Source organism: Physeter macrocephalus, chromosome 13 (assembly GCF_002837175.3).
Source record: "Physeter macrocephalus isolate SW-GA chromosome 13, ASM283717v5, whole genome shotgun sequence".
NCBI classification, from domain to species: domain Eukaryota; kingdom Metazoa; phylum Chordata; class Mammalia; order Artiodactyla; family Physeteridae; genus Physeter; species Physeter macrocephalus.
This window is the reverse complement of record NC_041226.1, coordinates 16,381,016-16,408,934: the sequence shown is the minus strand read 5'-3', so window position 1 is coordinate 16,408,934 and position 27,919 is coordinate 16,381,016. Positions and strand designations below refer to the sequence as shown.

Sequence of the window (27,919 nt, the reverse complement as noted above, 5' to 3'; positions counted from 1 at the left end):
CCCTACCCCTTCCTCATTCCCGCTGCACATCGAGCTGCCGTCAGAAACGTTTCATTACATGTTTAAGCAGTTGAAAGGATGTAATTTCCAGCAATTATAAATATTGACACAAGTGAAACATAACCAACGGAATCTAAATACCACGGCAACTTGAAACCCACCATATCTATTTTTAAAAAAGAAAGCAAGCTCTCCTTTAAGGATTAGAAAGTTTACATCATTGCTTTCTCTCCTTGAACTCCTGTCTCCATACGTACTGTTTTTCATGATTCAAAATCTTACCCATCACCCTATCATATCAATGGAAATTAATTTCTATTTCCTAATAGGTTTTTAAAATTCATTAAAATTACTAGTAGTACACACTGATCCAAATAAATCACAAACTTATATTTATTAAATATAAAAAGTAACATGTATTGGAAATTTCTCTCTTAAAGACCTGAATGGGCTTTCCTCTTCTTCTCCCCAATTAGCTCAATTAGTATCCGCAGATAACGCTTTCTGCTGGAATAGACAAAGTTCAACAACATTGAGTCTGTCCATGAAATATTAATCAATAGTCAATCTAAGAAAGAAATGGAGAATTTTATTTGCGCCAACCTGAGGATTATAACCCAGGGGACAGTCTTTCAGAAAGCTCTGAGGATTGTTCCGCGCAAAGCACAATTACGTAAGTTTTCAAGACAAAAGGTTATATTGTACATCAGAGTAACATACTGACAGTTTACACAGTCCAGCAAGGTGAGTAGTGGGTCATCGTGACCCCTTACAGGATTAAGAAAGAAATGTTATCCCCTGAGGAGTTACCTTGCTGATACCAAGAGAAAATTGCTGTTTGTGGGGGGGGGGGGGGTGTTGTTGTTTTGTGTTTTTTGGTGAGCAGGCATTTCTGTGTCTTCTAAGGGTGTCTGGCTAATGTATAATATGCACATGCACAATGCACACTAAAAAGGGGTAGTGGTAGAAACCAACAGAGAGAAAATTTTGTTTAAAAAATGTTCTTGTCCTGTCTTAAAAATAATTTTATTTCATCAAACCTCTTTTTTTTAAAGCTGTAAGTGCTGAAAAACCTTATTCGTGTAAGTAAATGGAATTGGAAGTTTTGTTAAAAGTGACCCTCAATTCTTGCCTAGTTGTATCTCAAGAATTATATAGTAATCTATCACTAAAATTGGTTTCTAATCATCCATTAGAATCTCTTGAAATTTCTGTTATAAGCAAAACCCTGCAAACCATCTGACTTTCAAAAGGATTTGTCATCCCATCAGGATTCGTTCAATCTCTCAGTAACTATACATAGTTTCAAGTTCCCTGTGTTGGTTGGTTTGGAAATGTTTCCACCCTGGGGCAGTGCTAAGATTTCAGATGTCTAAGAGGTATCAAATACAGTATTTATGGAAGCCAAGTACCTGGCAATATCCTCTCCACTTGAGAATAGGCTGGATTTAGTGTCTCAGAGTGACTAGAACATGGAAATGTAAAATTAGGAACTTACAGCAGAGACCCCGGCAGACACTGCCTGAGCCAAGAGATCAACGTTAACAACAGCAGTAATGTCGTGAGGAGATGGCACACCCCTGACAGGATGTATCGGGAAGGGCACTTCACGTCTGTGCTGGTCAAACACTCACACTCGGTCCCATCGTGAGAAAAACATCAGACAATCCCAAATTGAGGGACATTTTACCAAACATCTAACCAGTACGCCTCAAAAATGTCATCAGGGGTCTGAAAAATAAGGGAAGATGGAGAGACTCAGAGACCAGAGGAGACTAAGGATGACCAAATGTTTTGAGTATAAATAATGGGGGATAGGAGCGGGGGTGGCGAAAGCTGTAACACAGTTTTTGTATGTTAAGATTTTTAAAAAATGTTTAACTCTTTAAAAGACATACGTAGTCCACATTTCAGCAGACCTTTTTGAATGATCCTACTGTAGTCTCACAACTGTTTCCCCCTTTTGTTTATTTGAGCATCATTCCCTATACCAGGCCAGGCTTATGCTGTTCCCACACTTGCCCCTGTGGGATCCCCTGCGAAGAGCCGGTTTCTTTAGTAAAATAGTCTCCCTTCACTAAAGCATCACAGCATGAAATGACAGGGCTCGGCACATGTGTGTCATGGTGACCCAGACGTGTTGGGGTCCTGCCCGCCATTAGTTTCACAACACCGGTTTCTGCTACTTGCTCTATGGACTTCTCACCTTTGGCCCCATTCCTTCCTCATATACAGGACCACTAACTTATGACCAGTTCTGTAGCCCACCCCACTTCTCCCATGGCTGATCCTCCGACCTGGGCTCTTTTGTGCATCCTGTGAGGGGCTGTATTTAAGGACAGCTGGTAGTTGGTGATCACTGAAGATGACTGATCACTACCCAGAAACAGGCCTTACTGAAAAATCACACACATTATTATGTTGTAATTAAATATATTTAGATCCTCAAACCTTTAGGAGATATAAAAAGAGCTACATAGTAATAAGCATAAATCATGACAATGCAAATAATAACATTAAGGGCTGCCGTGATGGTCTAAGGTCAGCATCCCTATGAGGCAGGCATTGTCACCCTCACTTCGTAGTTGAGGAAATTCGGGCTCAAAGAGGTTAAGTAATTTCTCACAGTCACACAAGCAGTAGGTGGTAGCGTTCAATTTCTGTTCTCACCGCAAAGCCCAGACCTCATACCCATTCTGCTATGCCTTCTCCTCTGAATTCAAAAACTTCGAAGAGTTCCAGATTTTTTATACCTTATCATACTAACCAGGAATAATTTTAAATATTCAGTTTCCCTCTCTTCACTCTGTTTCTAAAGGAAAATACACATCCCGTGAGTTAAGTATTATCCAAATATCAATTCCTCATGTTAAACATCTCCTCAGTGTGACTAAGGAACATTTCCTTGGGTGTCATCCATCGAACACTCCTTGCCAGCCAGCTCGCTGTTTCAGTTCTGATACCCAGTCAGAGTCGTCATCTTCCTCAAAGTCCCTGTGAGAAAACAATCTGGATATTAAGCCTCCATTTAAGGAGCACGGTTAATATTTGTCGATGGGTTCAAAGCAGCACACCACCGTAACGATACCGACATTTTTGAAAACTGAGCTCCATAAGGCAACTGAACAGAGGAAAAAAAATGGTTAGCCTTCCAAAGGATCACTTCTTTCACCGTTTCTACGACTTTTTCAATATAAAAATCTGGTATATTAAAAAATAAGTCCAAGCTAAATGATTATAAACACATGGCTCAGTCAGGAATTCTGTGATAATACCATAACACATTACCCATGCCAGACAAAAGATCAAGATATATGTATTCAAAAAAAAAAAAAGATATATGTATTCATTAATGATGTAAAGTAATATAACCAGCTCCTGCTAAACCAGAAATGATTAAAGTACAATTTAAATGACATGCACGCACACGCTATCTGGGTGTATCACTTACGTATCCTCCTCATCCAGTCCAGGTTCGAGTCTCTCTGGATCCAGAATGACAGAATCATGACTTCCATCAACATCATCTGATGCTTCTGTTTCCTCAAACAGGGGGCCTTTCAAGAACCCTTCTGCACCTTCAGAGGAATATTAACAGAAATTATGCCAAGTTAAGCAGTTTTTACTTATTTCGTTCATGTTGCACTAAATTCCTCCAAAGGCTTGTGGGCTAATTGAGGGCAATGCCATGGTCTGTATTTTTCTGTAGTGTCTCCCTGCATTACCCAGCATGATTCTGGCATAAAACAGGCCCAGGAAGCACCAGTATGGGTATTAAATTTTTAAACAGCACTTTCTTCAAAACAAAAACTCAGAAAATTATAATTAAAACCCTCAAATATATGAACCCATATTAAAGCATTAAAAGTTGTCTTTGGACAGCTGGATAACAGTTAATTTTTTCTCCTTTGAGCTCCCTCGCCCTAGGTTTTCCCAATGGAGGGGAATAAAATTAGGGAATTAAGACCAAATGCATGCTTTAAAATTTTTTTCCAGATAGTAATTAATTTCAGATTTTTGCTTACAAAACGATAACCTAACATAAAAATGTGGGTTCAATCTTTATAAAAATCCTTTCACAATAGAGCTGTGATATATTTTTAAAATAGTGACTTTCCTGAAATGACAACATCTTCATCAACGGACCAGAAACAAAATCCAGGATCTATAATTGCTAAAACAAAAGTCATAATCATTAACCTTCCTTAACACCTGCCTCTCCCAATGCACCCACCTCTCCTAGGGACGCAAAACTGTCTGCACACAGCTCTATCAGACACGTGGTACACAGCTCTACAATGCTCTGCCTGTGTGTTGGTCTCCCAAATAACCAACTCTTTCAAAGAAGGAATTATGTTTTATTCTTTTTTTTAAAAATCTTAATCTAGTACATGTTAGACACTCAATAAATACCGATCAAATCAACAAATACACTAAATCTGCTACAATACATACAGTCAAGGCTTGCCACACCATGACATGCTCTCCTTGGCATAATTTACCTTAGATCTTAAACCAAGCAAGACGCCTTTAGTAATTGAATTATCAAAATTAAACACACGTGCACTCACACGTACACACCCTTAATTCAGTCCTTTGGCCCAGATTCCTAAGGACAGTCTCTTAAAAAATTATGTGTATCATTTTAGTGAAAATGTCTGTAGAAACGATTAGAAAGTCAAATCCTAATTGTTCATCTTTTTGTGTGTGTTCTATTCAATATAACAGAATCCAAGTACAGAGCCAAAGAAATCTTGAAGTTCCTCAGCGTTTACTAGGATAAAGTCTGAGCTACAGAGTCCCTAAAGCAGGGGTGTATTTGCAAGGTAAAAACGGGCCACACTTCAAAGTGATCACATGATTATTAAAATAAGCAAACAAATGGGCAAACAGAAGGAATGAAGCTCTATGGGAAATTTTAATGATGGCTTCAGACTGGCTAGAAAAGATTCAAGAAAACCTAAAACTACAAGGAACAGGGAGTTATTATCTAATAGATACAGAGTTTCCATTTTGGAAGATGGAATGTGGTGATGACTGCACAATGTGAAGGTACTTAATGCTCCTGAACTGTACACTTAAAAATGGTTAAAATGGTAAATTTTATGTTATGTATATTTTACCACAATTTTTTCAAAAAAATCAAAGGGTTTCCACAGTTATGTAACAGACATGAATCACCTGGTCTATATATTGTGTATGTTTGAAATGCCAAGCTGAGGTCAGCATGCTTAAGAATGTTCAACAAGGTCTCAGGAGTCTCTTTGAGCCACTGCTTACGGGTATTATTTTCACTGTACTTTATTACAGAACCACCTAGTTGGGAAAAGATAAAAATTAGTCCCAAATAAAAAAGATTTTCAGCATATATCTTCAGATCATATTTCAAGCAAAGCTGATTATATTTAACTCTCTACCCAGACCTATTTCACTTGCCAGTATGAGCAGCGCTCTGATGTGTGATAACCAAATATCCTTCACAGAGTGACATTAAAAAGAAAAGAAAAAACTCTGGCTCATTAAACAACTATTAGACAATGTTCCATAATAAAATAATAGAATTCAATCTACTAACCTCTATCGTCCTCTGCCATTAAACTGGAGGTGAGTAAGGATGCATTTTCCAAAGCTGTAAGAGCTGTACTGGATACATTTTTCTCCCACTGTCGCCTGAGAGGACCTGGTGAACTGGCTTTTAAAGTGTAAAGAAGAACTGCTGAGCTTATTCTTTTATTTATTCATCTATATGCACACAAGTACTTCTCTAAAAGAAAAGTATTTCTTTCCTCTCTCAAACTCAGATCTAACAACTCTTTCAAGTCTAAGTAGTAAAGGGAATGAAAAAGAAATCCAAATGAAAAGGTAAAGCTAATCATTAAAGTGAATTTTTTAAAATGCTATGTATAGGGGCTTCCCTGGTGGCTCCGTGGTTAGGAATCCGCCTGCCAATGCAGCGGACACGGGTTCGAGCCCTGGTCCGGGAAGATCCAACATGCCACGGAGCGGCTAGGCCCATGTGCCACAACTACTGAGCCTGCGCTCTAGAGCCCACGAGCCGCAACTACTGAGCCCGCGTGCCTAGAGCCCGTGCTCCGCAACAGGAGAGGCCACAACAATGAGAAGCCCGTGCACCACAATGAAGAGTAGCCCCTGCTCTCTGCAACTAGAGAAAGCCCGCGCGCAGCAACCAAGACCCAACGTAGCCAAAAATAAATAAATAAATTTATTTTTTTAAAAAAATGCTATGTATATACTCACATATCACACAATGTACAAGAATTAAAGGCCCAAGAGGACTTAGGTAGACACTGTGTGCCAGGCTTTTTATGGTGGGGAGCACAACAAATACTATTTTTTCTGAAGCCTCTTATTAATAAACACGATTTTCTCTTCTTTTATAGGTAAATAAAATATTCCTGTAACACTACTGGATAAGCAAACACAAATCTGCCTACCTACTTGCTTATGAAGCCTACGACCTAGTAAGGTGGAAACTGGTATTCCTTGTATATTCCCCAGTTCTCCACTCATACAATGATTAGAATTTGAATAACTTACCTATCTCTTCTCTGTTTACTCTCCTCAGTGCACTTTCAACCGAATTTTTATTAATGCTTTCTAAGTCAGTGTGGCTACACTTTCCACCTGGTTCTTCCCTTTGCTTTAAAACAAATTAAAAATAAAGATTAAGTAATGCTTGAATTGCTGCAAAAAAAGGTAAACAAGTAGGCAAAGACAGCTATTTTAACTTTAAATATAGATGGATTAAACATCAATAACCACAGAACCCCACACATCCATGTAAATTAATAGTCATATAATCATATATATGTGTATATTAAAAACCATATATATGCACATACATATGTATAAATATATGTATATTAATAGTCATATACCTTAATAGCCATTAATATCAGTCATTGCAAATGTGAAAAGGATATATAAAAATGACAGAGATATTTGAGAGGTCTTTATAGAGGAAATGAGCAATGAAAAACTTCTGGGCTTTTCGTGCTGGAAATATCAAAATGAAATATTTTATAAAATTACCATACAGACGGTCCTCGAATTACGATGGTTCGACTTATGATTTTTCGACTTAATGATGGTGTGAAAGTGATACACATTCAGCAGAAACTGTATTTCAAATTTTGAATGTTGCTCTTTTTCCCAGGCTAGTGATATGCCATATGATACCCCCTCGTGATGTTGTGTAGTGGCAGAGAGCCGAAGTTCCCACGTGGCCACGTGATCACAAGAGTAAACAGCCGATACACTTACAACTATTCTGTACGCAGGTAATCACTGGTTTTCACTTTGGGTTCAGTATTGAACACACTATATGAGATATTCAACACTTTATTCTAAAATAAGCTCTGTGTTAGATGATTTTGCCCAACTGGAGGCTAATGGAAATGTTCTGAGCACATGTAAGGTGGGCTGGGCTAAGCGAAGATGTGTGGTAGGTTAGGTGCATTGAATGCATTTTCACCTCGGGGGATGGGATTTCTATGTCTTGACTGTGGTGCTGGTTATATGACTGTATGAAATGACCAAAATTCATCAAACTGCATGCTAAAAATGAGTAAATTTTACTGCATATAAATTAGGCCTCAATAAAGCTGGAAATAAACAGATATTACTAACAGATATTACTATGCAAAGAAAAAAGTACAGGGGCAGAATATATTCCATTTGTAGTAACATAATGGGGAATGGTGTTATTTATTTACAACCTAAGGTTCATTCAAAAAACGTACAAGTTTAATTACTAGTACATTCCATAAACAGAATCATTTGTTGTTACTACATCTTTTCCTTTGGGAGGTAAAAGCTTGATTAAAATGATGAAGAAAGAAAAAAATTATCAATAGGACACCAGTTACTGGGTTGGGTGTGGCAAAACTGGGAAGTGGATTTGCTGTTACTATTTATGACTTAACTGCAGCTATCATGTAAAAGGGCACAGCTGCCCGGCGCCAAATGAGACAAACAGGACCTTGAATGCCAGGCTGAAAAATGTCCACTCAATTCGCGGGCTTAATGGGGAGGCACTAAAAGTTTTTGAACAGAAAAATGTCAAGATCAAAATAGTGACCTACATATTATTTAGCCATAAAAAGGAAGGAAATTCTGATACAGGCTATACCATGGATGAACCTTGAAAATATTAAGCTAAGCAGAAGAAGCCAGACACAAAGGGACAAATATTTTGTGATTCCACTTACTTGAAATATCTAGAATAGGCAAATTCATAGAGACAGAAAGCAGAATAGAGGTTACCAGGGGCTGAGGTGGAAGGGAAGGTGGGGAGGAATGGGTAGTTATTTAATAGGTTTCTGTTTGGGGTGATTAAAAAGTATTGTGAATGTAATTAATGCCATTAAATTCTTACAATTCAGCTTAAAAGTTGCTGAAGTGATAAACTGTATGTTTTATATGTATATATATATATATAGTACCACACACACAAAACAAAACCAACCAAGAGCCAGGCTAAAACAAGACTTTCATGCCTATAAGCAGGGCTAAGTTCGCTCACATCTATATTGTCATCAATAATTAGAAATGAAAAAACAAATAAATGCTGATCTAAAATGGCTCGGCTGGCAGTACAGAGAACAGCCGCCAGTTACTTCACAGGACCAAAGATGAAAAACTCCTGAACCCAGGGACCAGGCAACAGTCTTCCAAATATCTCCCAGCACCTAATGATGCCAGGTACCCAGTAGACAGTTTTAGAAATTTAACTTTAAAGCACTTACCACTGTGCTTGCTTCATTTTCCAAAGCTATCCTGATTCTGCCGGGGTCTGCTCAAAGAGAAAAGAGAAGGTAGAGAGAAAACACATAAAGCCTTCTAATATGATTTGCACAAAGCTTGAGTGACAAAGACAAATGAAGTTTTTAAAGTCAAAGAACCAAAGCACTAGCCCAGATAGTGACATCAAGCTTTAACTGCCTAATAATACACCTCAGCTATTAAAAGAGATTATTTCTGCTGTTTTATTCTAATGTTAACATCTGCGTGAAGTTAACACATCTCTATTCACTCATGCCAACCCATTTAGGCACCAGGAGGTAAGATGCCCTGTATACTCGGAAGGTCATTATCAGCTTTAGCATAAGCTTGCTACCCAGTCTGCTTTTCCTGACAGCTATTACAGTAGGTGGAATAAGTATCCCTCTCAAGAAATCAGCTACTTATTCCCTGATGAGGGGCCAGCAGCAGTCACGGAGGCAGGATGGCTCCTGCCTGATTTTCCGCTGCCAGAGCCTGGGGTCCGTGCTCCTCATTCATTCAGCATTTTAAACAATTGCTACTGAGCATCTATGATGACGGCACTGAGGATACAACAGCGAGCAAATGAGACGCGGGCCCTGCCCTCACACAGCTTTCATTGTTCTGGTCTCACTGGCTACAGACTAGATGGAGATCCCACCAGACACGTGCTCCCAATATGGTGGCTCCTCCCCACTGGCTTACTCCTCTTTTTTTTAGAAACTGTAAAACTACACTTTCCTATCTTGAAACTACACTGTCTTGAAACTGTTCTTAGACTGCTTTTGTTGTTGTTGCTCAGCATTTTAAAACTAATTTCCCACTAACCTGGGATGTGAACAGAAGCTACGAAACAGTACATAAAATAAAATCAACACTAAACCTGCTGAAGCAAAGGTAACTGACTACCTCTTAAGTAACGGACAAAAATGCTGAATTGTAAGACTGAAGGGTTTATATCACTAAAAGGGTTTACATTCTTACAAAAGTAACATTTAAAATTTAACTTCAAGAAAACAGTGTAGTTGAGAAATGTTTCTTTTGAAACTAACATGACATTGTAAATCAACTATACTTCAATAAAAAAGAAATTAAAAAAACAGAAATGTTTCTTTTGTAGTATATAATACTAAGATAACAGGCACTAAATAATGGAGGTTTTACAACATCTCCCTACAGTGGATGACCTTCTACGTGTCTTAATTCTTCTCTCTTATCCTGGTCATTGTTGGATTTCTTCAGATGAAAGATGAGTCATTAATGACAAATGAAAAGCAAAAGGAGCTTTGAAAAAATTGAGATGACAACTTCCAAAGACACAATAAATTACTTTTGAAATTTGCTCAGGGGCTTCCCTGGTGGCGCGGTGGTTGAGAGTCCGCCTGCCGATGCAGGGGACGCGGGTTCGTGCCCCGGTCCGGGAGGATCCTGCGTGACGCGGAGCGGCTGGGCCGGTGGGCTATGGCCGCTGGGCCTGCGCGTCCGGAGCCTGTGCTCCGCAACGGGAGAGGCCGCGGCAGTGAGAGGCCCGCGTACCGGAAAAAAAAAAAAAAAAAAAAAAAAAAAATTTGCTCAGGATTGACTACAGATGTGTGGAAATTTTGTGCACCTATTATGTGGACAGTTCCAGCTTTTAAAAAGACTCCATTTAAAAATTTTGTTTATAAGACGGTCCTTAGGGATACAATTTCCTATGTTATATTTTCATGGTTAGATTCCTAGGTGAGACCACAGAAGCCTTCTACCTGATCCATAACAAACTAGAGTAAATATGGTTCTAAAAATGAAACAGAGAACAATCTTTCTATCTCTAAAATCTCCAAACTAGGTTTTTTTGATCCCTGGAAAACTAAATGTATAAGATTCGGTATAGAATTATGCCTGAAGGAATAAGAAGCAAATTTTGATTTGAGGAGTATCTCTGGAAATCATCTCTAATAACTTGAAAATTTTATTTTTCCTTTTTGTTATACTGTATTTTAAAAGAACACAAAAAATAAGCTTTTCAAAATTCTTACCCTTTTTTCTTGGTGTACTATGCATAGATTTTTTGGTTTCTTCTAATACCTGTTCACCATATTCTGTGATGATCTGAAAGTTTAAAGCAGAGAATTTAAAGATGTGAAAGATGCTTTTCTTTAGATACTGCCATAACATCATTTAATTATCAATGTTCTTCCCCACAGTAATAAAGTTGAAAAGTAGAAATGCCATTTAAAAGATCCATGTAGGGACTTCCCTGGTGGTTCAGTGGTTAAGACTCCGTGCTTCCACTGCAGGGGGCAAGGGTTCGATCCCTGGTCAGGGAACTAAGATTCCACATGCCGCAAGGCACAGCCAGAAAAATAAATAAATAATAAATAAATAAAAGATCCACGTAATTTAAACTAACAGACATTTATATACGTCCAAAAAGATCTGGAGGGATAATGCAAACAATATCCATGATTATATTTGGGGAATAGCATCGTGGAAAGAAGAAGAGGAGGGAAAGGACGTTTCAACTTTTTACTTTTTTTATACATGTCTGCATTATTTGAATTTTTACAGGCATGTATAACATGTAATTGTGTTTAGAAGATAACAAACACTGGGAAAACTGTTCACAGTCAATCTCACATGTACCGTACCTCTGGGGGTAAGCACTTCTGGATGAGCTGAGCTAAAGAGCCTCTGGAGAGAAGAGTTGTAGCTGAAGGGCGAGATGAGGGATTCTTTTTAAACATCTGCTTGATCAGATGCTGGAGTTCATAGGAATAATGGGATGGCAGTGGGCTCACGGACCCCTGACAAATTTTGAGGATAAGACTTTTCCAACTATTTGCCTGAAACTAAAAAGCAAAACTGAACTGTAAAAGCAGATACAAGGAAAGAGAACAGAAATAAGTAAACACCAGCTGAACTGAATTTATATGAATTATTTTAATTTTAGAAATTCTTCTCCCTAGAGGTGTTTTTAAGGTGCTGTCCTGTAATCTTTTTTTTTCTTTACTAATCATACTTTTTTCCTTTGTATTTTCAAAAAAATTATTTTATTGAAGTACAGTTGATTTACACTGTGTTAATTTCTGCTGTACAGCAAAGTGATTCAGTTATACATCTATATGCATTCTTTTTCATATTCTTTTCCAATATGGTTTAATCACAGGATATTGAATATAGTTCCCTGTGCTATACAGTAGGACCTTGTTGTTTATCCAAATAGTTTGCATCTGCTAGTCCCAAACTCCCACCCCACCTCCCAACCCGGTACTATTCTAAAATCTTATGGTTGTTCAGGAAAAAGGTAAACACAAATAGTAAAAGATGTTCCCATCTGGAGGAAGTCTTACCATCAGTGCCTGTTTTGGGTACTTTATTACTCAAATCAACGTTTTCACAGATACACATTTTTAATATATTTTAAAAATCAAAGTAATACATACATATGGCTTTTTAAAAAGTCAGATGATATTAAGGTTTATAATAAGTGTAACGTTTCTTTGCTTCTCTCCTCCTCAAAAATCCCCAGGCCTGCTCCCTGACAAAATGCACTTTAGACTTTTCCTACTCTAAACTTCCGCTGCAAAATCCTTTTTACCTTTCATGTCATCAAAGTAGTTATCACCGTTTGACAAGTAATAGAGTGGGATATAAAATGTCATACCAGAATAACATTTAAAGTTTTCAGTGTAGAATAAACATACTGCGGGGGCTTCCCTGGTGGCACAGTGGTTAAGAATCCACCTGCCAATGCAGAGGACACGGGTTCGAGCCCTGGTCCGGGAAGATCCCACATGCCGCGGAGCAACTAGGCCGGTGCACCACAACTACTGAGCCTGCGCTCTAGAGCGCACGAGCCACAACTACGGAAGCCCGTGTGCCTAGAGCCCGTGCTCTGCAACGGGAGAAGCCCCGCAATGAGAAGCCCGCGCACCGCAATGAAGAGTAGCCCCTGCTCGCTGCAACTAGAGAAAGCCCGCGCGCAGCAATGAGGACCCAATGCAGCCAAACATAAATAAATAAATAAATTTATTAAAAAATAAACATACTGCAATTAACATTAGGTGTCAGCTTCAGTAATACTTAATATAAGAACATGATGGCATTCTGCCTTGGAGTTTCATTACCCTATTAATACATACAAGTGAAGATATGAAAAAGGAAAAATCAACATGTAATGAAGAAAAAAATATATAACAAAGGAAAAATTCAGGTAATGAAAAATAAGACTGAATCTGCTTTGCCTCAGGCTTTCTAGCCATTATATTGAGTTTCTGCCTTTCCTAAAGGTTTGAGAACTACTTTCGCCTTTTTAAAGCAGACAACAGAGCAGACACTGCCAAATATTCAGGGCACTGTACTCCTTACTACTTATTCTTGCTAGAAAAAGTAAGAACATGTATATGAATGTTTATGAAAAGGACAAAATTAGGGAAATAAAGAATATAATCCTAATTAAGATACTGAAATTTAAAAAGTAATTTTATTTGTACACAACAGTGGTTCTCCACTTGGGCTACACATTACAATCACCTATTTTAAAACCACTAACGTCCCAGGAACTAACAGTGTTGTAGTCAACTATACTTCAAAAACAAACAAACTGATAGAAAAAGAGATCAGATTTGTGGTTACCAGAGGCTGGGGGTGCGGGAAAGAGGAATTGGATGAAAGTGGTCAAAAGGTACAAACTTCCAGTTGTAAGAGAAATAAATGCTAGGGATGTAACGTACAACACAGTGAATATGATGAGCACTGCTATAGGTTACATGTGAAAGTTGTTAGGAGAGTACATCCTAAGAGTTCTCATCACAAAGAAAAAGTATTTTTTCTTTTTTTTCTTTTGTTTTGTATCTATATGAGATGATGGCTGTTCACTAAAACTTATTATGATAATCATTTCATGGTGTACCTAAGTCAAATCATCACACTGTACACCTTAAATGTATACACTGCTATATGTCAATTATATCTCTGTAAAACTGGAAAGAAAAAAGAATTTTTTTAATGCCCCCAAATGAATACAAATTAAATGTAAAGGTGAAAACAAAATACACTAATGTCCAGGACACCAGAGATTTTAATTCAATTAGTCTGGCCTGGGCCTAGGCATCAGCATTTTTCAAGTTTCTCACATAGTTCTAATTATGCAGCTGGTATTATGAGCCACTTACGTACAAGGAAGCTGACCTCTCAGTAACAGTGCACACCTTGTGGAGAAAAGGGAACCCTTGTACACTGTTGGTGGGAATGTAAATTGATACAGCCACTATGGAGAACAGTATGGAGGTTCCTTAAAAAACTAAAAATAGAACTACCATACGACCCAGCAATCCCACTCCTGGGCATATACCCTGAGAAAACCATAATTCAAAAAGAGTCATGTACCAAAATGTTCATTGCAGCTCTATTTACAATAGCCAGGACATGGAAGCAACCTAAGTGTCCATCAACAGAGGAATGGATAAAGAAGATGTGGCACATATATACAATGGAATATTACTCAGCCATAAAAAGAAATGAAACTGAGTTATTTGTAATGAGGTGAAGAGAAAAACAAATACCGTATGCCAACACATATATATGGAATCAAAAAAAAAAAAAAGGTCAGAAGAACCTAGGGGCAAGACAGGAGTAAAGACACAGACCTACTAGAGAATGGACTTGAGGATACAGGGAGGGGGAAGGGTAAGCTGGGACAAAGTGAGAGAGTGGCATGGACATACATACACTACCAAAGGTAAAATAGATAGCCAGTGGGAAGCAGCCGCATAGCACAGGGAGATCAGCTCGGTACTTTGTGACCACCTAGAGGGGTGGGATAGGGAGGGTGGGAGGGAGGGAGACGCTAGAGGGAAGAAATATGGGAACATAGGTATATGTATAACTGATTCGCTTTGTTGTAAAGCAGAAACTAACACACCATTGTAAAGCAATTATACTCCAATACAGATGTTTAAAAAAAAAAGTGCACACCTTCCATTTGAGTTGCTTTCATCTAGTGATGAAGAAGTAAAGAAGGATGTTCTTAATTACTCACTCTCATGAGCTCTACATGTTCTCAGGTACCTCTGTGAAAATGCTTGCTAGAGCCAAGTTCAAATCTGTGCCCAAAGAACAGAATTTATTTCTATGCAAAGCTAACACTTAATAGGGATCAGCACTAATTATTAATTTTGCGTAATAAACAACTGCTAAACACACAGGACAAGTGATTTAACCTCTTTTTTTTTTTTTTTTTTTTTTTGTGGTATGTGGGCCCCCCCCTGCTGTGGCCTCTCCCGTTGCAGAGCACAGGCTCCGGACGCGCAGGCTCAGCGGCCACGGCTCACGGGCCCGGCCGCTCCACGGCATGTGGGATCCTCCCAGACCGGGGCGCGAACCCGGTTCCCCTGCATCGGCAGGCGGACGCGCAACCGCTGCGCCACCAGGGAAGCCCTAACCTCTTTTTATGTTAAATTATTTTTAAAATATCTTTCAAAATATATAATATAGAGCAAAGTCTATTTTCTCATGATATTTCAGTTAGAGAAGAAACTGGAAGAAGTGAAATCTAACTGATAACAAGGTAAGTATAAACATGGTGCAGCCACCCTGGAAAACAATTTGGCAGTTCCGCAAAAAGCCAAACATGCAGTTACCGTGTGACCCAGCAATTCCATTCCTATGTGTATACCCCAAAAACTGAAAACAGGGATTCTAATAGATATTTGTACACCCATGTTCACAGCAGCATTATTCACAATAACCAAAAGGTGGAAACAATCCAAATGTCCATCAACAGATGAATGGATAAACAAAATGTGGTATAAACATAGAATGGAATATTATTAAGTCATAAAAAGGAATGAAATTCAGGCACGTGCTACAACACGGATGAACCTTGAAAACATTATGCTATGTGAAATAAGCCAGACACAAAAGGAAAAATATGGTATAATTTTACTTACACAAAATAACTAGAATATGCAAATTCACAAAGATAGAAAGGGAGGGAGGGAGGGAAGGAAGGAGGGAGGCAAGCTAAATACAGAACTATAAATACTAAATCATGGAAATTTCCTATTAGTATATACTACAAAAGTAGCTCAAAGCAAAGATGACAGTAACTGGAAACATGAAAATCTTATAATGAATTCATCCTAAGGAAGCAAACCACCAACTGAAATCTGGCACATTACTTAGGACTTAGCCTGATACAACCAGAGGCTGCCTTTCCCATTTTGCACGCCATACTTACTGGATGCTTAAGGGTACAGAGTTCGTAGAGAATGCATCCCAAGGACCAGATGTCACTGGAAGCATAAAGAAGCAATGTAATGATGAGTGGGTTATGAATTATCATATGAAAATATGTATAAGTTGTAATACAAAAAAAAATTACTCTACCTTTCATAAGAACAGACATTGCAGGTACTTCTTAGCTATTGAAATAAAATATACAGCAATTTTGGTCTAACACTTAGATACTTACTAACAGTAATGTTCACAATAAAACTGACTGCTCCCCAACCCCTGCCCCTCCAAATCTGGGTTGTTGGGGTATCAGTTCAGTAGTATCAATAGTTGGTGCAAGAAGAATATCCATGGACTCAGATTATCAAAGTTGGAAGAAGGGCTTTAGAAGTCATCCAGTGCAGCTTCCACCCAGACTGCCTGCACAACACCTGGCCTTTGGTCACACATCCTGATGGACAGCTCTGTGTGCCCCCAGTGGCTGGCTCTAAGGGACAGAGTTCTTCCACAAAAGAGCTCTTCAAAGCTCAGCAAAGAGTTCTATAGTTTGCCCTATACGCCCACCCTTCTTCAAACTAAGCACCTCCACTTTCCTCCAGAATTCTCACCACCTAGTTGTCATCCCCCAGACTTTTTCTAGATGATACTCTTTTCATTTTAACTTAGGTTTTTTTTTTATCCACTATTTCCCCCAACTTTTAATTTTCTGAAGTTTGAAACCTACAGGAAAGTTGTAAATGCCCACATGCTCCTTCCTAGGTTTCTCAGCCATTAGCATTTGCCACGTTTGCCTGCTTTTCCTCTCTTCCTTCTAGATCTGAACCTCTTGAAAGAAAGGCTGCAGACTTCAAACACTTCACCCCTAAACACATCAACATGTATCTCCTAAGAGCAAGGACACTCTCCCTCATGAACACAACACCATTATCACATCCAAGAAATTTAACCTTAATTCAATACTATTATCTAATATTTTGTCCAAACTCAGATTTCCCCAGTTGTCCCAGGAAGTCCCTTCATAGCTGTTTTGTCTCCAATTCAGTCAGTTTTACTCTTAAAGGAGTCTATTTATTATGGATTATCATATCCTTTTCAGACAACTTGGGAGATGGTAACAAGAACCTGTGGGTGTTTCTATTTCTAGGAATTCATGCCAAGAATGTGATAGACAACGACGACATATTTATGCACAAAAGGCATATTAATCACAGCACTGTTTAGGATACTGAAAATTGGAAATATATCATAAGGCCAATAACAGAGGAATGTGAAATAAATTCTGGAAGACCCATGTATTAAAATATTATGCAACCATTAACAATAATTATGCAGAGTTTTAATACGGGATAAAGTGAATATGATATAAAGTGAAAAAAGCAGGATACTAAATTGTATATAGAGTATATAAATAGAGTATATAAATGAAGTTTAGGGGAAAAAGAGAATGGATGGGGGAGAAAACCCAAAATGTTATCAGTAGTTGTGTAAAAGTGGGGGATCACCATTTCCTTTCTTGTATAATCCTCTCCCTGCCCACCCACTCCATCAATGGGCGCATATTACTTATATTCAGAAAAACATTATGCTTTAAATCATAAGGACTTCATACTATCTTCTGATAATCAATGAACCTATCAGTCAAGTGCTTATTATCTAGTCCTGTAAATGTCAACTCAATGACATAATCCAGTGGTTCCCAAATTTTGCCGCACATGGGACTCACTTAGTGATCCTGGAAAATTACTGCTGCCTGCTGCCCACCCCCAGACATTTGGATTTAACCGATAGGGCTACAACCTGCGCTTTGGGATTTTTAAAGTCGGGAGCAGAAAAGTTTGAGAAGCAGTACTATAATGCATACCTGTCCCCAGAAATGACCAGCCTTTCTTTCAGCATGTACATGTAGCTCCTCTCAGCTCTGATTAAAACAGTGGGAAAATTATGACTTTCATCTAAAAGCCTGGGAATTTAAATTCCACACTGCTTTCAGATATACACTTTTAAAAACCAAACTTCACCTGTAGGCTACAATGCCTGTACCAAACTGTCAGCCCTGCACCGACTACATACATCACTTACCTTTTATTGTTATAAGGCATGTTTTCCCAAATCTCTGGGGGCACATAATAAGGTGTTCCCACATATGTACAAGCAAACGCCATGGGACTAAAAGCAGAAAGAGGCAGAGAATGATTACAGAGCGTTTCTGAATGATGATGTTTCGACTACTGTCACTACTACAGAAGAGACATACATACCTGGAGAGAAGACGGGCAGATCCAAAATCACCCAATTTTACTTTTCCCTTTTGGGTGAGGAAGATATTCTGCATTGAAAAAGAAGAGCTCAGATTACATCTACCCTCATTCAAATATAAGGCAGAGGTATATGTGGAACCTAGAAAAATGGTACAGATGAACCAGTTTGCAGGGCAGAAATAGAGACACAGATGTAGAGAACAAACGTATGGACACCAAGGGGGGAAAGGGGCGGGGCGGGGGTGGTGGTGTGATGAATTGGGAGATTGGGATTGACATGTATACACTGATATGTATAAAACAGATAACAGATAAGAACCTGCTGTATAAAAAATAAATAAATAAACAAATATAAGGCAGAGAGCGCGGCAGAAGCTGTCTTTCAAAGCCTGCTGATGATGGAGATCAAGGGTAGAAATGCTGACAGCCGAGTCCTCGAATGGAACATAAAAAGACAAGATACCCTCTGGACAGCTGCACTTCCCCACTTGGGAATTCAGGATGACTGATTAGAAATCTAACAGGCAAACTTCAGATTGTATTGGCAGACCCTGCTCAACTGACCAGAAAACCTGTGTCCCGGTAACTCCAGGTGGCAGGCCCCGGTCTCAACCATTTTCCATCTGAGAACATGTGGTCTTAGGAAACAGTCACTAAGAGAGCTGGAACATATTAACATACACTACTAAAGAGGTTTACTGACCTGTTCTCAAGTAGTACCTTATTTGGCTAGCATAAATATCAATATTACATTGAGAAATATTTCTGAACTAGATAAAAATGCCCCAAAAGGAAAGAGAATAACACAGAAAAAACATGGAATGAAATAGTTTTTGATTTTTTTTTTTTAGGACCAAAATGTTTCCACTTACCTTGGACTTGATATCTCTGTGTAACACACGTTTCTTGTGAATGTGATTTACTCCAAGGCACATTTGTGTAAACCAGTTAAGTATCTGTAAGGAAAAAAGCATGCAAATCTGCAAGAATGCAATAACGGGTTCATGGCAATCCAAAATCCCAAAGAACCATCTTCAGGCCCTGGCTGACCTGAGTTTTACATAATATAAGTACAGAACTCCTGAAAATAACATAGTTCAACTAAGATTCAGTGTTGCCTGGAGAAATTCAGAAAAGCTGTGAATCAATCCCATGTGTCATCGTCTTATGTATGATCCAAATATCAATTTATTTATTTACTTTTTTGGCCATGCCACACGGCTTGCGGGATCTTAGTTCCCCCAGGGATTGAATCCGGGCCCTTGGCAGTGAAAGCGCAGAGTCCGAACCACTAGACTGCCAGAGAATTCCCAACAATTTATTTTAATAAAAATCCCACTATATTTTTCTTGTATTTAACCAAATAAAAATATTTCTTAAATATACATATAAAAGTAGTTCGCCGTTTAGAAATGAATATGCTATAACATTTTATAGTGTAATCATTACATCAGATTTTCATTCACTTTTTCAGAATATTCATATTTTAACATTAAAAAATTTCATTGTATTACCAACAATCCTCTGAAGCCAGGCTGACATGCTACAATGGAACCCATATTCTTAACAATACAACTTCTAGATGAAAAATATTTATACTAATATACTCTCAAAACATGTTATACCATGTATCAAACTAAGCCCCAGTAAAGCTGTTTATTGAAGTATTTTCCTTAGGCAATCATTCCAATAATATTTAATATACAACTTTCCATTAAAAAGGCAGTAAGTATTTTAAGAGACCATGCTAAACTGTAGAAGGAAAAAGACTAGGAATAGGTGCTCCTGAAAAACAGAAATGCAGGCTTCATTCTTCAGATGATCTAGAAATACAAAAGAAATCCATCTGCCTTCTAAAATTTCAATACAAAATATAAAAATTTTAAATGCCTAGTAGAAAGTATGATAAATAATACAATTTTGAAATTCTTCTAAACATGGAAGTGTTATTCCTTGATGTTTTATAAATTTATATCTATTTTACTCCCTAAAAACATCTCAGGCAGCCACATCTCACTAAGCAGCATCATGGATACAGAAATGACTCATTTCTAACTAGTGTGTCAGGTAATCACAGACAGCAATGCTTTTATTTTAACACATACAAATTTTATGAGAAAAGTTGCTTCCAAACCTTGAGGGACACTTATATAAGTCGGTCTCTTACCATATCTTCAGGAAACAACTTCCCTTTCTGATGTTTAATCTTCTGCATCAGGTCCCCTCCATCACAATACTCCATCACAATATACAGATGTCCTTCAGCTAAAACAAATGTAAGACTCTTTAAGAAAGCCCCAGGGACTTCCCTGGTGGTCCAGTGGTTAAGAATCCTCCTTCTAATGCAGGGGATGGGGTTTGATCCCTAGTCGGGGAACTAAGATCCCACATGCCGTGGGGCAACTAAGCCTGCGTGCCACAACTAGAGAGCCTGTGCACTGCAACTACTGAGCCCACGCACCACAACTAGAGAAAAGCCCACACACTGCAAGGAAGAGCCCACATGCCGTAATGAAAGATCCTGCATGCCACAACAAAGATCCCACCGGCCACAACTAAGACCCGACGCAGCCAAATAAATTAAAAAAACAAAAACAAAGCCCCGGTGGCCATGAATCAAATTCAGAAATGCATGTATTGGGGGAAATTCATATTTACCTTCAAATGATTCCTTAAAGGCAACAATATTGGGGTGTTTCATTTTGGCTAACAGAACAGCCTCCTTCCTAGAATTCTGTGTGTCAGAGAAAGACTAGAAAGAGATTTAAATAAGCGTAAATGTAATACTTCATACTAAAACTGACAGTAAAACGATATTATAGTAGTTTGTATTATATTTCAATGCTAGACACAATTTCATAGCACTGTACTTTGACCCAACTTGAGTTTATCAAACTCCATGAGAAAACATGTGCAGATTTTTCAACTATGGCTATATGCATGCTTAAGCTGACCTCTTATATCTTTACAAGTATAGAATGTAAACTACTCTTAACATCAGCCTAAGTATAACCTGACTTGGAGAGCCAGTATGCCATCAACAATAGTAGCTCCTTAAAGGAAAACTAGGGCTTTCATGTTTTTACTGTCTGCATCACTTTATCAGCCCACTGGTTCAGATGAAAAATATATATACTCGTGTATTACAGCAGCAAGGATGGACAAAGACCATATGCAAAATAAGTTTCCAAAACTGTTTATCCCCTAACTTACTCTATGAGGATAAAATCCTGAATGACTTATCTTATAATTAAGAAACTGCAACTGATTATGTACTAGCCCAAGGGGGCTCAGACCAGCAGCATCACCACCAGCTGGGAACTTTTTAAAAATGCAAATTCAGGGCTTCCCTGGTGGCGTAGAGGTTGAGAGTCTCCCTGCCGATGCAGGGGACACGGGTTCGTGCCCCGGTCCGGGAAGATCCCACATGCCGTGGAGCGGCTGGGCCCGTGAGCCATGGCCTCTGAGCCTGCGCTCCGCAAGGGGAGAGGCCACAACAGTGACAGGCCCGCGTACGGGGCGGGGTGGGGGAAGCAAATTCACAGGCTCACCAGGAACTACACAACCAGAAACTCAGGGGTAAGGCTCAGCAATCTGTTTTAACAAGCTCTCCAGGTGATTCCGAAGCCCACTAAACGAGGTCAAGATTGCAGTGGGAAAAAAAAAATACTCACTCTTGAGAATTTTATTTAAATCTATTTTTTTTAGTTGATCAGAACATTATTAGGCAGCCTCCATGGTATGGCTTCTTTCACCTGACAACTATATTACATAGTGATAAATACAGTTTGACCTTGAACAAGGTTAGAGGCACTGACTGCACGTGGTTGAAATTCCAAGTACAACTCATAGCTGGCCCTCCATGTATGGAGGAACCCCTCCATTTCCTTGGTTCTGCATCCACGGATTCAACCAACTTCAGATCGCACGGCACTGCATTATTTACTATTGAAAAAATCTACGTGGACCCACAGCAGTCAAATCTATGTTGTTCAAGGGTCAACTGTACAGATAAATCAGCATTTTCCTCATCTTACAGGGAAATAAAACCTATAAACTAATCCACAGAATAGGTTCCCTGATACCAAAGGTTAGCATTTTAGGTCTCAGCTCTTCGCTGTATGTTGATGTTCCTTTTTTCATTAATATGGCACCCGAGCTGCATTTGGGCAGCTTCCCTACCCCCTTATGTATGCAAAATTGGAAATTATTACAAATTGTTCACATTGAGATAAACAGCAATCACCACCCAAACCTTGATTATTTTTGTTAATTACAATATCCTAAGAACCACGTAAGATATATCAAGATCTTGTAAAGCTAATGAATAAACCCATTAAATCTTTTGCACAAAGGAGCAATTCCATGTTAAATTTCAAGAACTTGTTTTCTTTCTTTTTTTTTTTTTTTTTTTTCTTGCAGTACGCGGGCCTCTCACTGTTGTGGCCTCTCCCACTGCGGAGCACAGGCTCCGGACGCGCAGGCCCAGCGGCCATGGCTCAGGGGCCCAGCTGCTCCGCGGCACGTGGGATCCTCCCGGACCGGGGCACGAACCCGTGTCCCCTGCATCGGCAGGCGGACTCTCAACCACTGCGCCACCAGGGAAGCCCAAGACCTTGTTTTCCTATACAAATTACATGTACACTTTCAACATGAGCTAATTGCTTTAGCAGTGACCTTGGGAAGCCTTATTTCTTTCATGGCAAACATCTGATTACTGCTCTCCTGCTGAACCAAAAGGGCTCTGCCAAAGGAGCCCTCCCCGATCACTCTCAGGACCGTGTAACTGTCCATGCTGGGCACCGCACAGGGGCTCCACTCCCACGTCACCACCGGCTCTCCCAACCTAGATTCAAAAACAGAAACAACTGAGAATTACTGCAGCGCAGAAACAGAGACACAGACGTAGAGAACAAATATATGGACACCAAGGGGGGAAGGGGAAGGTGGGATGAACTGGGAGACTGGGATTGACATATATACACTACTATGTATAAAATAAATAACTAATGAGAACCTGCTGTATAGCACAGGGAACTCAGTGCTCTGTGGTGACTTAAATGGGAAGAAAATCCAAAAAAGAGGGGATATATGTATATGTAAAGCTGATTCACTTTGCTGTACAGCAGAAACTAACACAACACTGCAAAGCAACTATACCCCAATTAAAAAAAAAAAAAGATTCGCCCACCAAAAAAAACAACAACTGAGAATTACATTTACTTTCATAAGGCAGAATTAATTCAAAGTAGCTCTGATCACCATGATAGGATGACTTATTCCTTTATTCATTCAAGAGGTGGACACAGAGCATCCATGCCAGGTTTTACAATCCTGAACAAATCTCTCAACATGCAGCCCCAGCCATCATGCACACTCCAAAGCAGATGGGACCACAGGCCTCAACAAGTGCAGGGTGGCGAGTCTTACAGGGAGAGTCATGCTGGCCCTCAGCAGAGGTATCCTGGGGAGTTAGGAAGATGAGATTTAGGCTGAAGCCTGAAGGATAAATGGAAGATATCTAAATGGAAGATATCTAGGCAAAGAGGAGGGACATGATGGACGCAGAAGGAATCGCATAGTTAAGAGCAAAAGAGATTGTTTCAGGTCAAGGACTTGAAAGAGGACTGTAAGGCTAGTAAGGCAGACTGGGCCTTGTCTCAAGGTCACTGTAAGCAAAGTTCAGGTTGCTGGATTTTATCCTGGGGTAATTAACAGGCTGTCTCTGAAGGGTTTTAACCAAGAGAGAAAATTTACAGCTTAGAAAAATTACTCATGTTGGCTGCAGAGCAATGGACCAGACAGGGGAAAGGGGAGCAGGGCCGGAGCAGGACTCCTACCACAGAAAAGGCAGGAAAATGATGACACAATGGAATAGGGGGCTGGCAAGGGGAATGAAGACAAAGAGAATGAACATGTAGAAAGAACTGGCAAGATTTTTGGTTACAGATTTATGGGGGACAAGTAGGGAGAAGGTGACAAGGTAGACTCAGGTTTCTGGTGTAAATTGGGCAAATACTGATACCTTTCCCTGAGAAAAAGGAAAGGCATGATGGTTGTGTGCCTCGTGTTTTTGGTTTGATTTTTCTGGCGGTGACAGTGGGGTGGGTGGGGAAAGGCGTGGGGAAGGGAGACATGCGCTCCTTTGGGGACATGCTGCGTTGGAGGTGCCTGGGACGAAGAAGACATGTTAAGCAGAGTCCTTGAACTTCAGTCTCCCTTTTATATTTCCTGGATGAAGCAGCTCGCTGGATCTCTTAATACATCAGAAAGAATGAATATGAAGTTCCTAACACTTTACCTGGTACATAGGGGGCCCTGAATAAATGGCAGCTATTATTATCATTAAACCTTAGAAAGGTGATGCTTTTTTTTTTCATTACAGAAAAAACACTGGAATGAGGTCCAGAGAGCATGGCGGGTAAAGCAAAAAATCACAAACCAAAACCTACAGTTCTAGCGACCATCTGTATTTCTGTTTACCTAGACTCACCAGGAAACTCTAGAATTCCTCCATGTAACCAAATCAGATGCATGGTCTTCAGAAACAATTCTTTTCAAGGACAGTAAGGTCTTTCTGGATATGACGTGAAAGAAGAAAGTTCTTTGACGCTATTCTAACTGACCCCTGGCATTACGCGATTTGACAAGAAGACCTAGTTTTCCCATATTTTTATTCTTTTTTACTTCGGTTACTTATTCTGTGAGCGGACAGTAACTGATAAGCAAGAACAACCACTGACTTTTCTTAGCTGAAAATCACATTTGGTCCTTTCCGTCCACGTTTTCCCCTGTTACTCATTACACACCTAAGCTCATTAAAAGACCTGTATATGCTCTGAATGTGACAAAAGCGTCGCTTCGCAAGCCTATACCGATCAAAGGCTAATAAAGTGATGTGCAAATGTAAATGTAGGATGCAGCTTAGAAGGTGAGCGCGGTGACTGCACCTCGGGGGAGACCAGATCCTCACTCCCCGAGAAGCCGCTCCGCCTCCCATCCCTGCCCGCGCTGCCCCCGAGACCCCCAGGCCCGGGTCCGCGAGCGCCGGAGTGCGGGTCCCGCTCGTCCCCACCCCGCGTGGGCGCAGCCGGCCCAGTGTCCAGCGCCCACCCGCCCCCGCCCTCGTTCCCGCGGAGAGTGCCTGCCGGGCCTGACGGCTCACCCGCTTCCCAGAGGTCCTGAGTCGGGCGCGTTTCCGGGGGGCGGGCCGGCGGGTCGTCTCTCGGGTTGCCGGCGAAGGAAGCTTCCCGGGTCGAGCGGGAGGCGCTGTTCTAGGGGTAGCCGGGCCTACGAACGGCGCGTTTTCAAAGTGTTGTTCCACGTCGCTCCAGAGCAATGCCAATAATACTGAGGGAAAGTATCCTTCGCGGAACGTAAGTTCTGTCTCCAGTTTAAGCGAACAGCCCATGTAGATAAGCTTCGTGGGCACAGCACTCAGCTTACCAATCGTGTGAACTTGGGCAAGTGTGGAGGGCATATCAATGGTCCCCCAAAGATGGCCACACCTATCCATTATTATAGATAACATATACAAGTTACGAGGGGCTAAGCACTCTTTTAAGTGAGCTTAGCATGTAAAGTGCATAGAATAGGACTAAAGTGTTAGCTATTAACTCATTTAATCTTCAAAACAACCCTAAAGGTAGGTACAGTTATTATCCCTGAGGCACAGAGAGGTTAAGTTCTTTGCCTCAGGTCCCACAGCTAATAAGTGGTAGAAGTAGAATTAGAACCCAGGCAGTTTGCCTCCAGAGTCTGACCCTTAACCATTACACTGCAGTAATGTCAGAGACACTGCGGTGATAAACAGTCTGAAAAGCTGACCCAATTACAAGGTCTGAAGAGAGCCTATCGGATTTAGCAACAGAAGGTCATGGGTAACCTTGAAGAAAGTTTATCAGTGATGTGATGTGGGAGAAACCAGATTGCAGTAGCTGAGGTGAGATGGTCAGAAGAATCAAGGAGTTCAGGATATTTTCAAGATACTTAGCCTTGAAGAGAAGGAGAAAGGGTGATAACCTTGGGTAGAGGGAAGCCCAAGATTATTTATGAGAGTATTTTATTAATGGGGAAATTGTAGCTATATGTTGAGGGATAATAAACCAATGGAAGGAAAGAGAGGCTGAAAGTGCTAGCGGGAGGGGGGCCAGGAAGGTCTAGTTGATCCAAATAATGTGTTTTTATTTTTTATTTTATTTTATTTTTTTGGCTGTGGCTTGCAGGATCTTAGTTTCCCAGACCAGAGATTGAACCTGGGCCCTCTGCAGTGAAAGCGCGGAGTCCTAACCACTGGACCACCAGGGAATTCTCCAGGAAGGTCTAGCTGAGATGAAAGGATGGCTTTTAGAGCCCAGGAAGAGAATTAGCCTTGGACTCGATAAGGAACAGACAGATTTGCTTCTGAGACCAGAAGAGGAAATAAAGATGTGGATGGATGTAGATAATATTAAAGAAGGAGAAGGAATCTTGAAAGCCTCAATTTTCTCTATGAAATAGAAAATTAAGTCATCTATAGCGTACGGAAATCTTGAAGAGAAAGGTTATTTTTAAATCGAGATTTTTATATTATTTATTAGTTCTATACAGTAAAATTCTGAGTAGTGAATTTTGATTGTTGTTTTCAGAATACCAGAAGAAGCTTATGTGGGCAAAGTTGATCAAGCAGCTCAGAGGTGATTCTAATGCATAATTGTGTAGTCATCTCTAGGAGTGAGAAATTTGGATTAATCCAAAATTGGGATTATGTAGATAACAGAAGTACACTAGGACAAGGGAGTTAAAGGTGCTGATATGAGGATGATTGACGTGACACACCTCGGTGTCTAGACCGAATATTCCTGTGAAGGAAGTGAAGTCTAGAAGGGCACCATCCATTATGTAGGTACCAGACATGTGTGGCTACTGAGCACGTGAAAACTGGCTGCTGGTGCAAACAGAAATGTGCTGTAAATGTAAAATACACACAGAATTTCAAATAAAGTCAGGCGGTGATGGCTGGCCGAAGAGCCCTCCCCACTTGCTGGGAACAAGGCAAGGATTCTTGCCAGCCTATTTTACTCAGCATTCTACCGGAGATTTTAACAGCTCAATGAGACAAGAGAAAGAAATAAAAGGCATAAATATTAGAATGAAAGAAATAATATTGTCATTGTTCACTAATAAGATTATATCTGTGAAAAATAATCTACAAACTTTAGAGTTAATGAATGAATTTGGCAAGATTACTAGATGAAAGAATAATGCTCAAAATTTAATTGCATTCATTTATCTCTTTGAAAAAAGTAAAATACCAAAAAAAAAAGAGTAAAATATCCCATTAATCATTTTGTATATTGATTACCGCTGACTTGATTTTTTATTTTTTTATTTTTTTGGCCACGCTGCTCAGCTTGCAGGGTCTTAGTTCCCCAACCAGGGATCAAACCGGCACCCTCGGCAGTGAAAAGTGCAGAGTCCTAACCACTGGATCGCCAGGGAATTCTGAACTCATGTTTTTGAAGAAAACATTATGAACTTGAATTGTACCTGTTTCTTTTAACTTTTAAAAAATACTAGAATATTTTAAGTTACATATGTAACTTGCAATATATTTCTATTTCTAGTGCTGGCCTCGATGGTCTCGATGATGAGCTAGAGGTCTGAATGAAGTCAGAGAA

At 39.7% G+C, this 27,919-nt stretch overlaps 1 protein-coding gene across 7 annotated transcripts; it reads right to left on the bottom strand.

Annotated features, from left to right (window-relative positions):
- Nucleotides 1-569: 569 nt before the first annotated feature.
- LOC102995270 (serine/threonine-protein kinase Nek3) lies at nt 570-25,443 on the bottom strand. 7 transcript variants are annotated; one of them, XM_007108495.4, is made up of 17 exons: nt 25,426-25,443; nt 22,938-23,106; nt 20,919-21,012; nt 20,428-20,525; nt 19,133-19,216; nt 18,261-18,328; nt 18,082-18,168; nt 17,864-17,920; nt 16,007-16,061; nt 11,415-11,615; nt 10,803-10,875; nt 8,769-8,815; nt 6,559-6,661; nt 5,576-5,692; nt 5,182-5,316; nt 3,452-3,578; nt 2,414-2,994 (listed from the first exon to the last, which is right to left on the bottom strand). In XM_007108495.4, the coding sequence occupies exons 2-17, from the start codon at nt 23,052-23,054 to the stop codon at nt 2,913-2,915; spliced, it is 1,545 nt and encodes a 514-aa protein (XP_007108557.1). In that variant the 5' UTR covers nt 23,055-23,106; nt 25,426-25,443; the 3' UTR covers nt 2,414-2,912. The 7 variants fall into 7 exon arrangements, with proteins under 7 accessions (XP_028353521.1, XP_007108557.1, XP_007108558.1 ...); XM_007108496.4 differs by lacking the exon at nt 25,426-25,443 and adding an exon at nt 24,754-25,139; XM_028497723.2 differs by lacking the exon at nt 25,426-25,443 and adding an exon at nt 23,484-23,501.
- Nucleotides 25,444-27,919: the final 2,476 nt, after the last annotated feature.

Excerpts from the sequence above, each read along its gene's own strand:
- LOC102995270 (XM_007108495.4), bottom strand. The coding sequence starts at position 23,054 with ATGGACAGTTACACGGTCCTGAGAGTGATCGGGGAGGGCTCCTTTGGC. Across the intron at positions 21,013-22,937 it reads AAGAAATAAGGCTTCCCAAG|TCTTTCTCTGACACACAGAA; the intron begins GTCACTGCTAAA and ends ATCTCTTTCTAG. Across the intron at positions 18,329-19,132 it reads ACAGAGATATCAAGTCCAAG|AATATCTTCCTCACCCAAAA; the intron begins GTAAGTGGAAAC and ends TTTTCAATGCAG.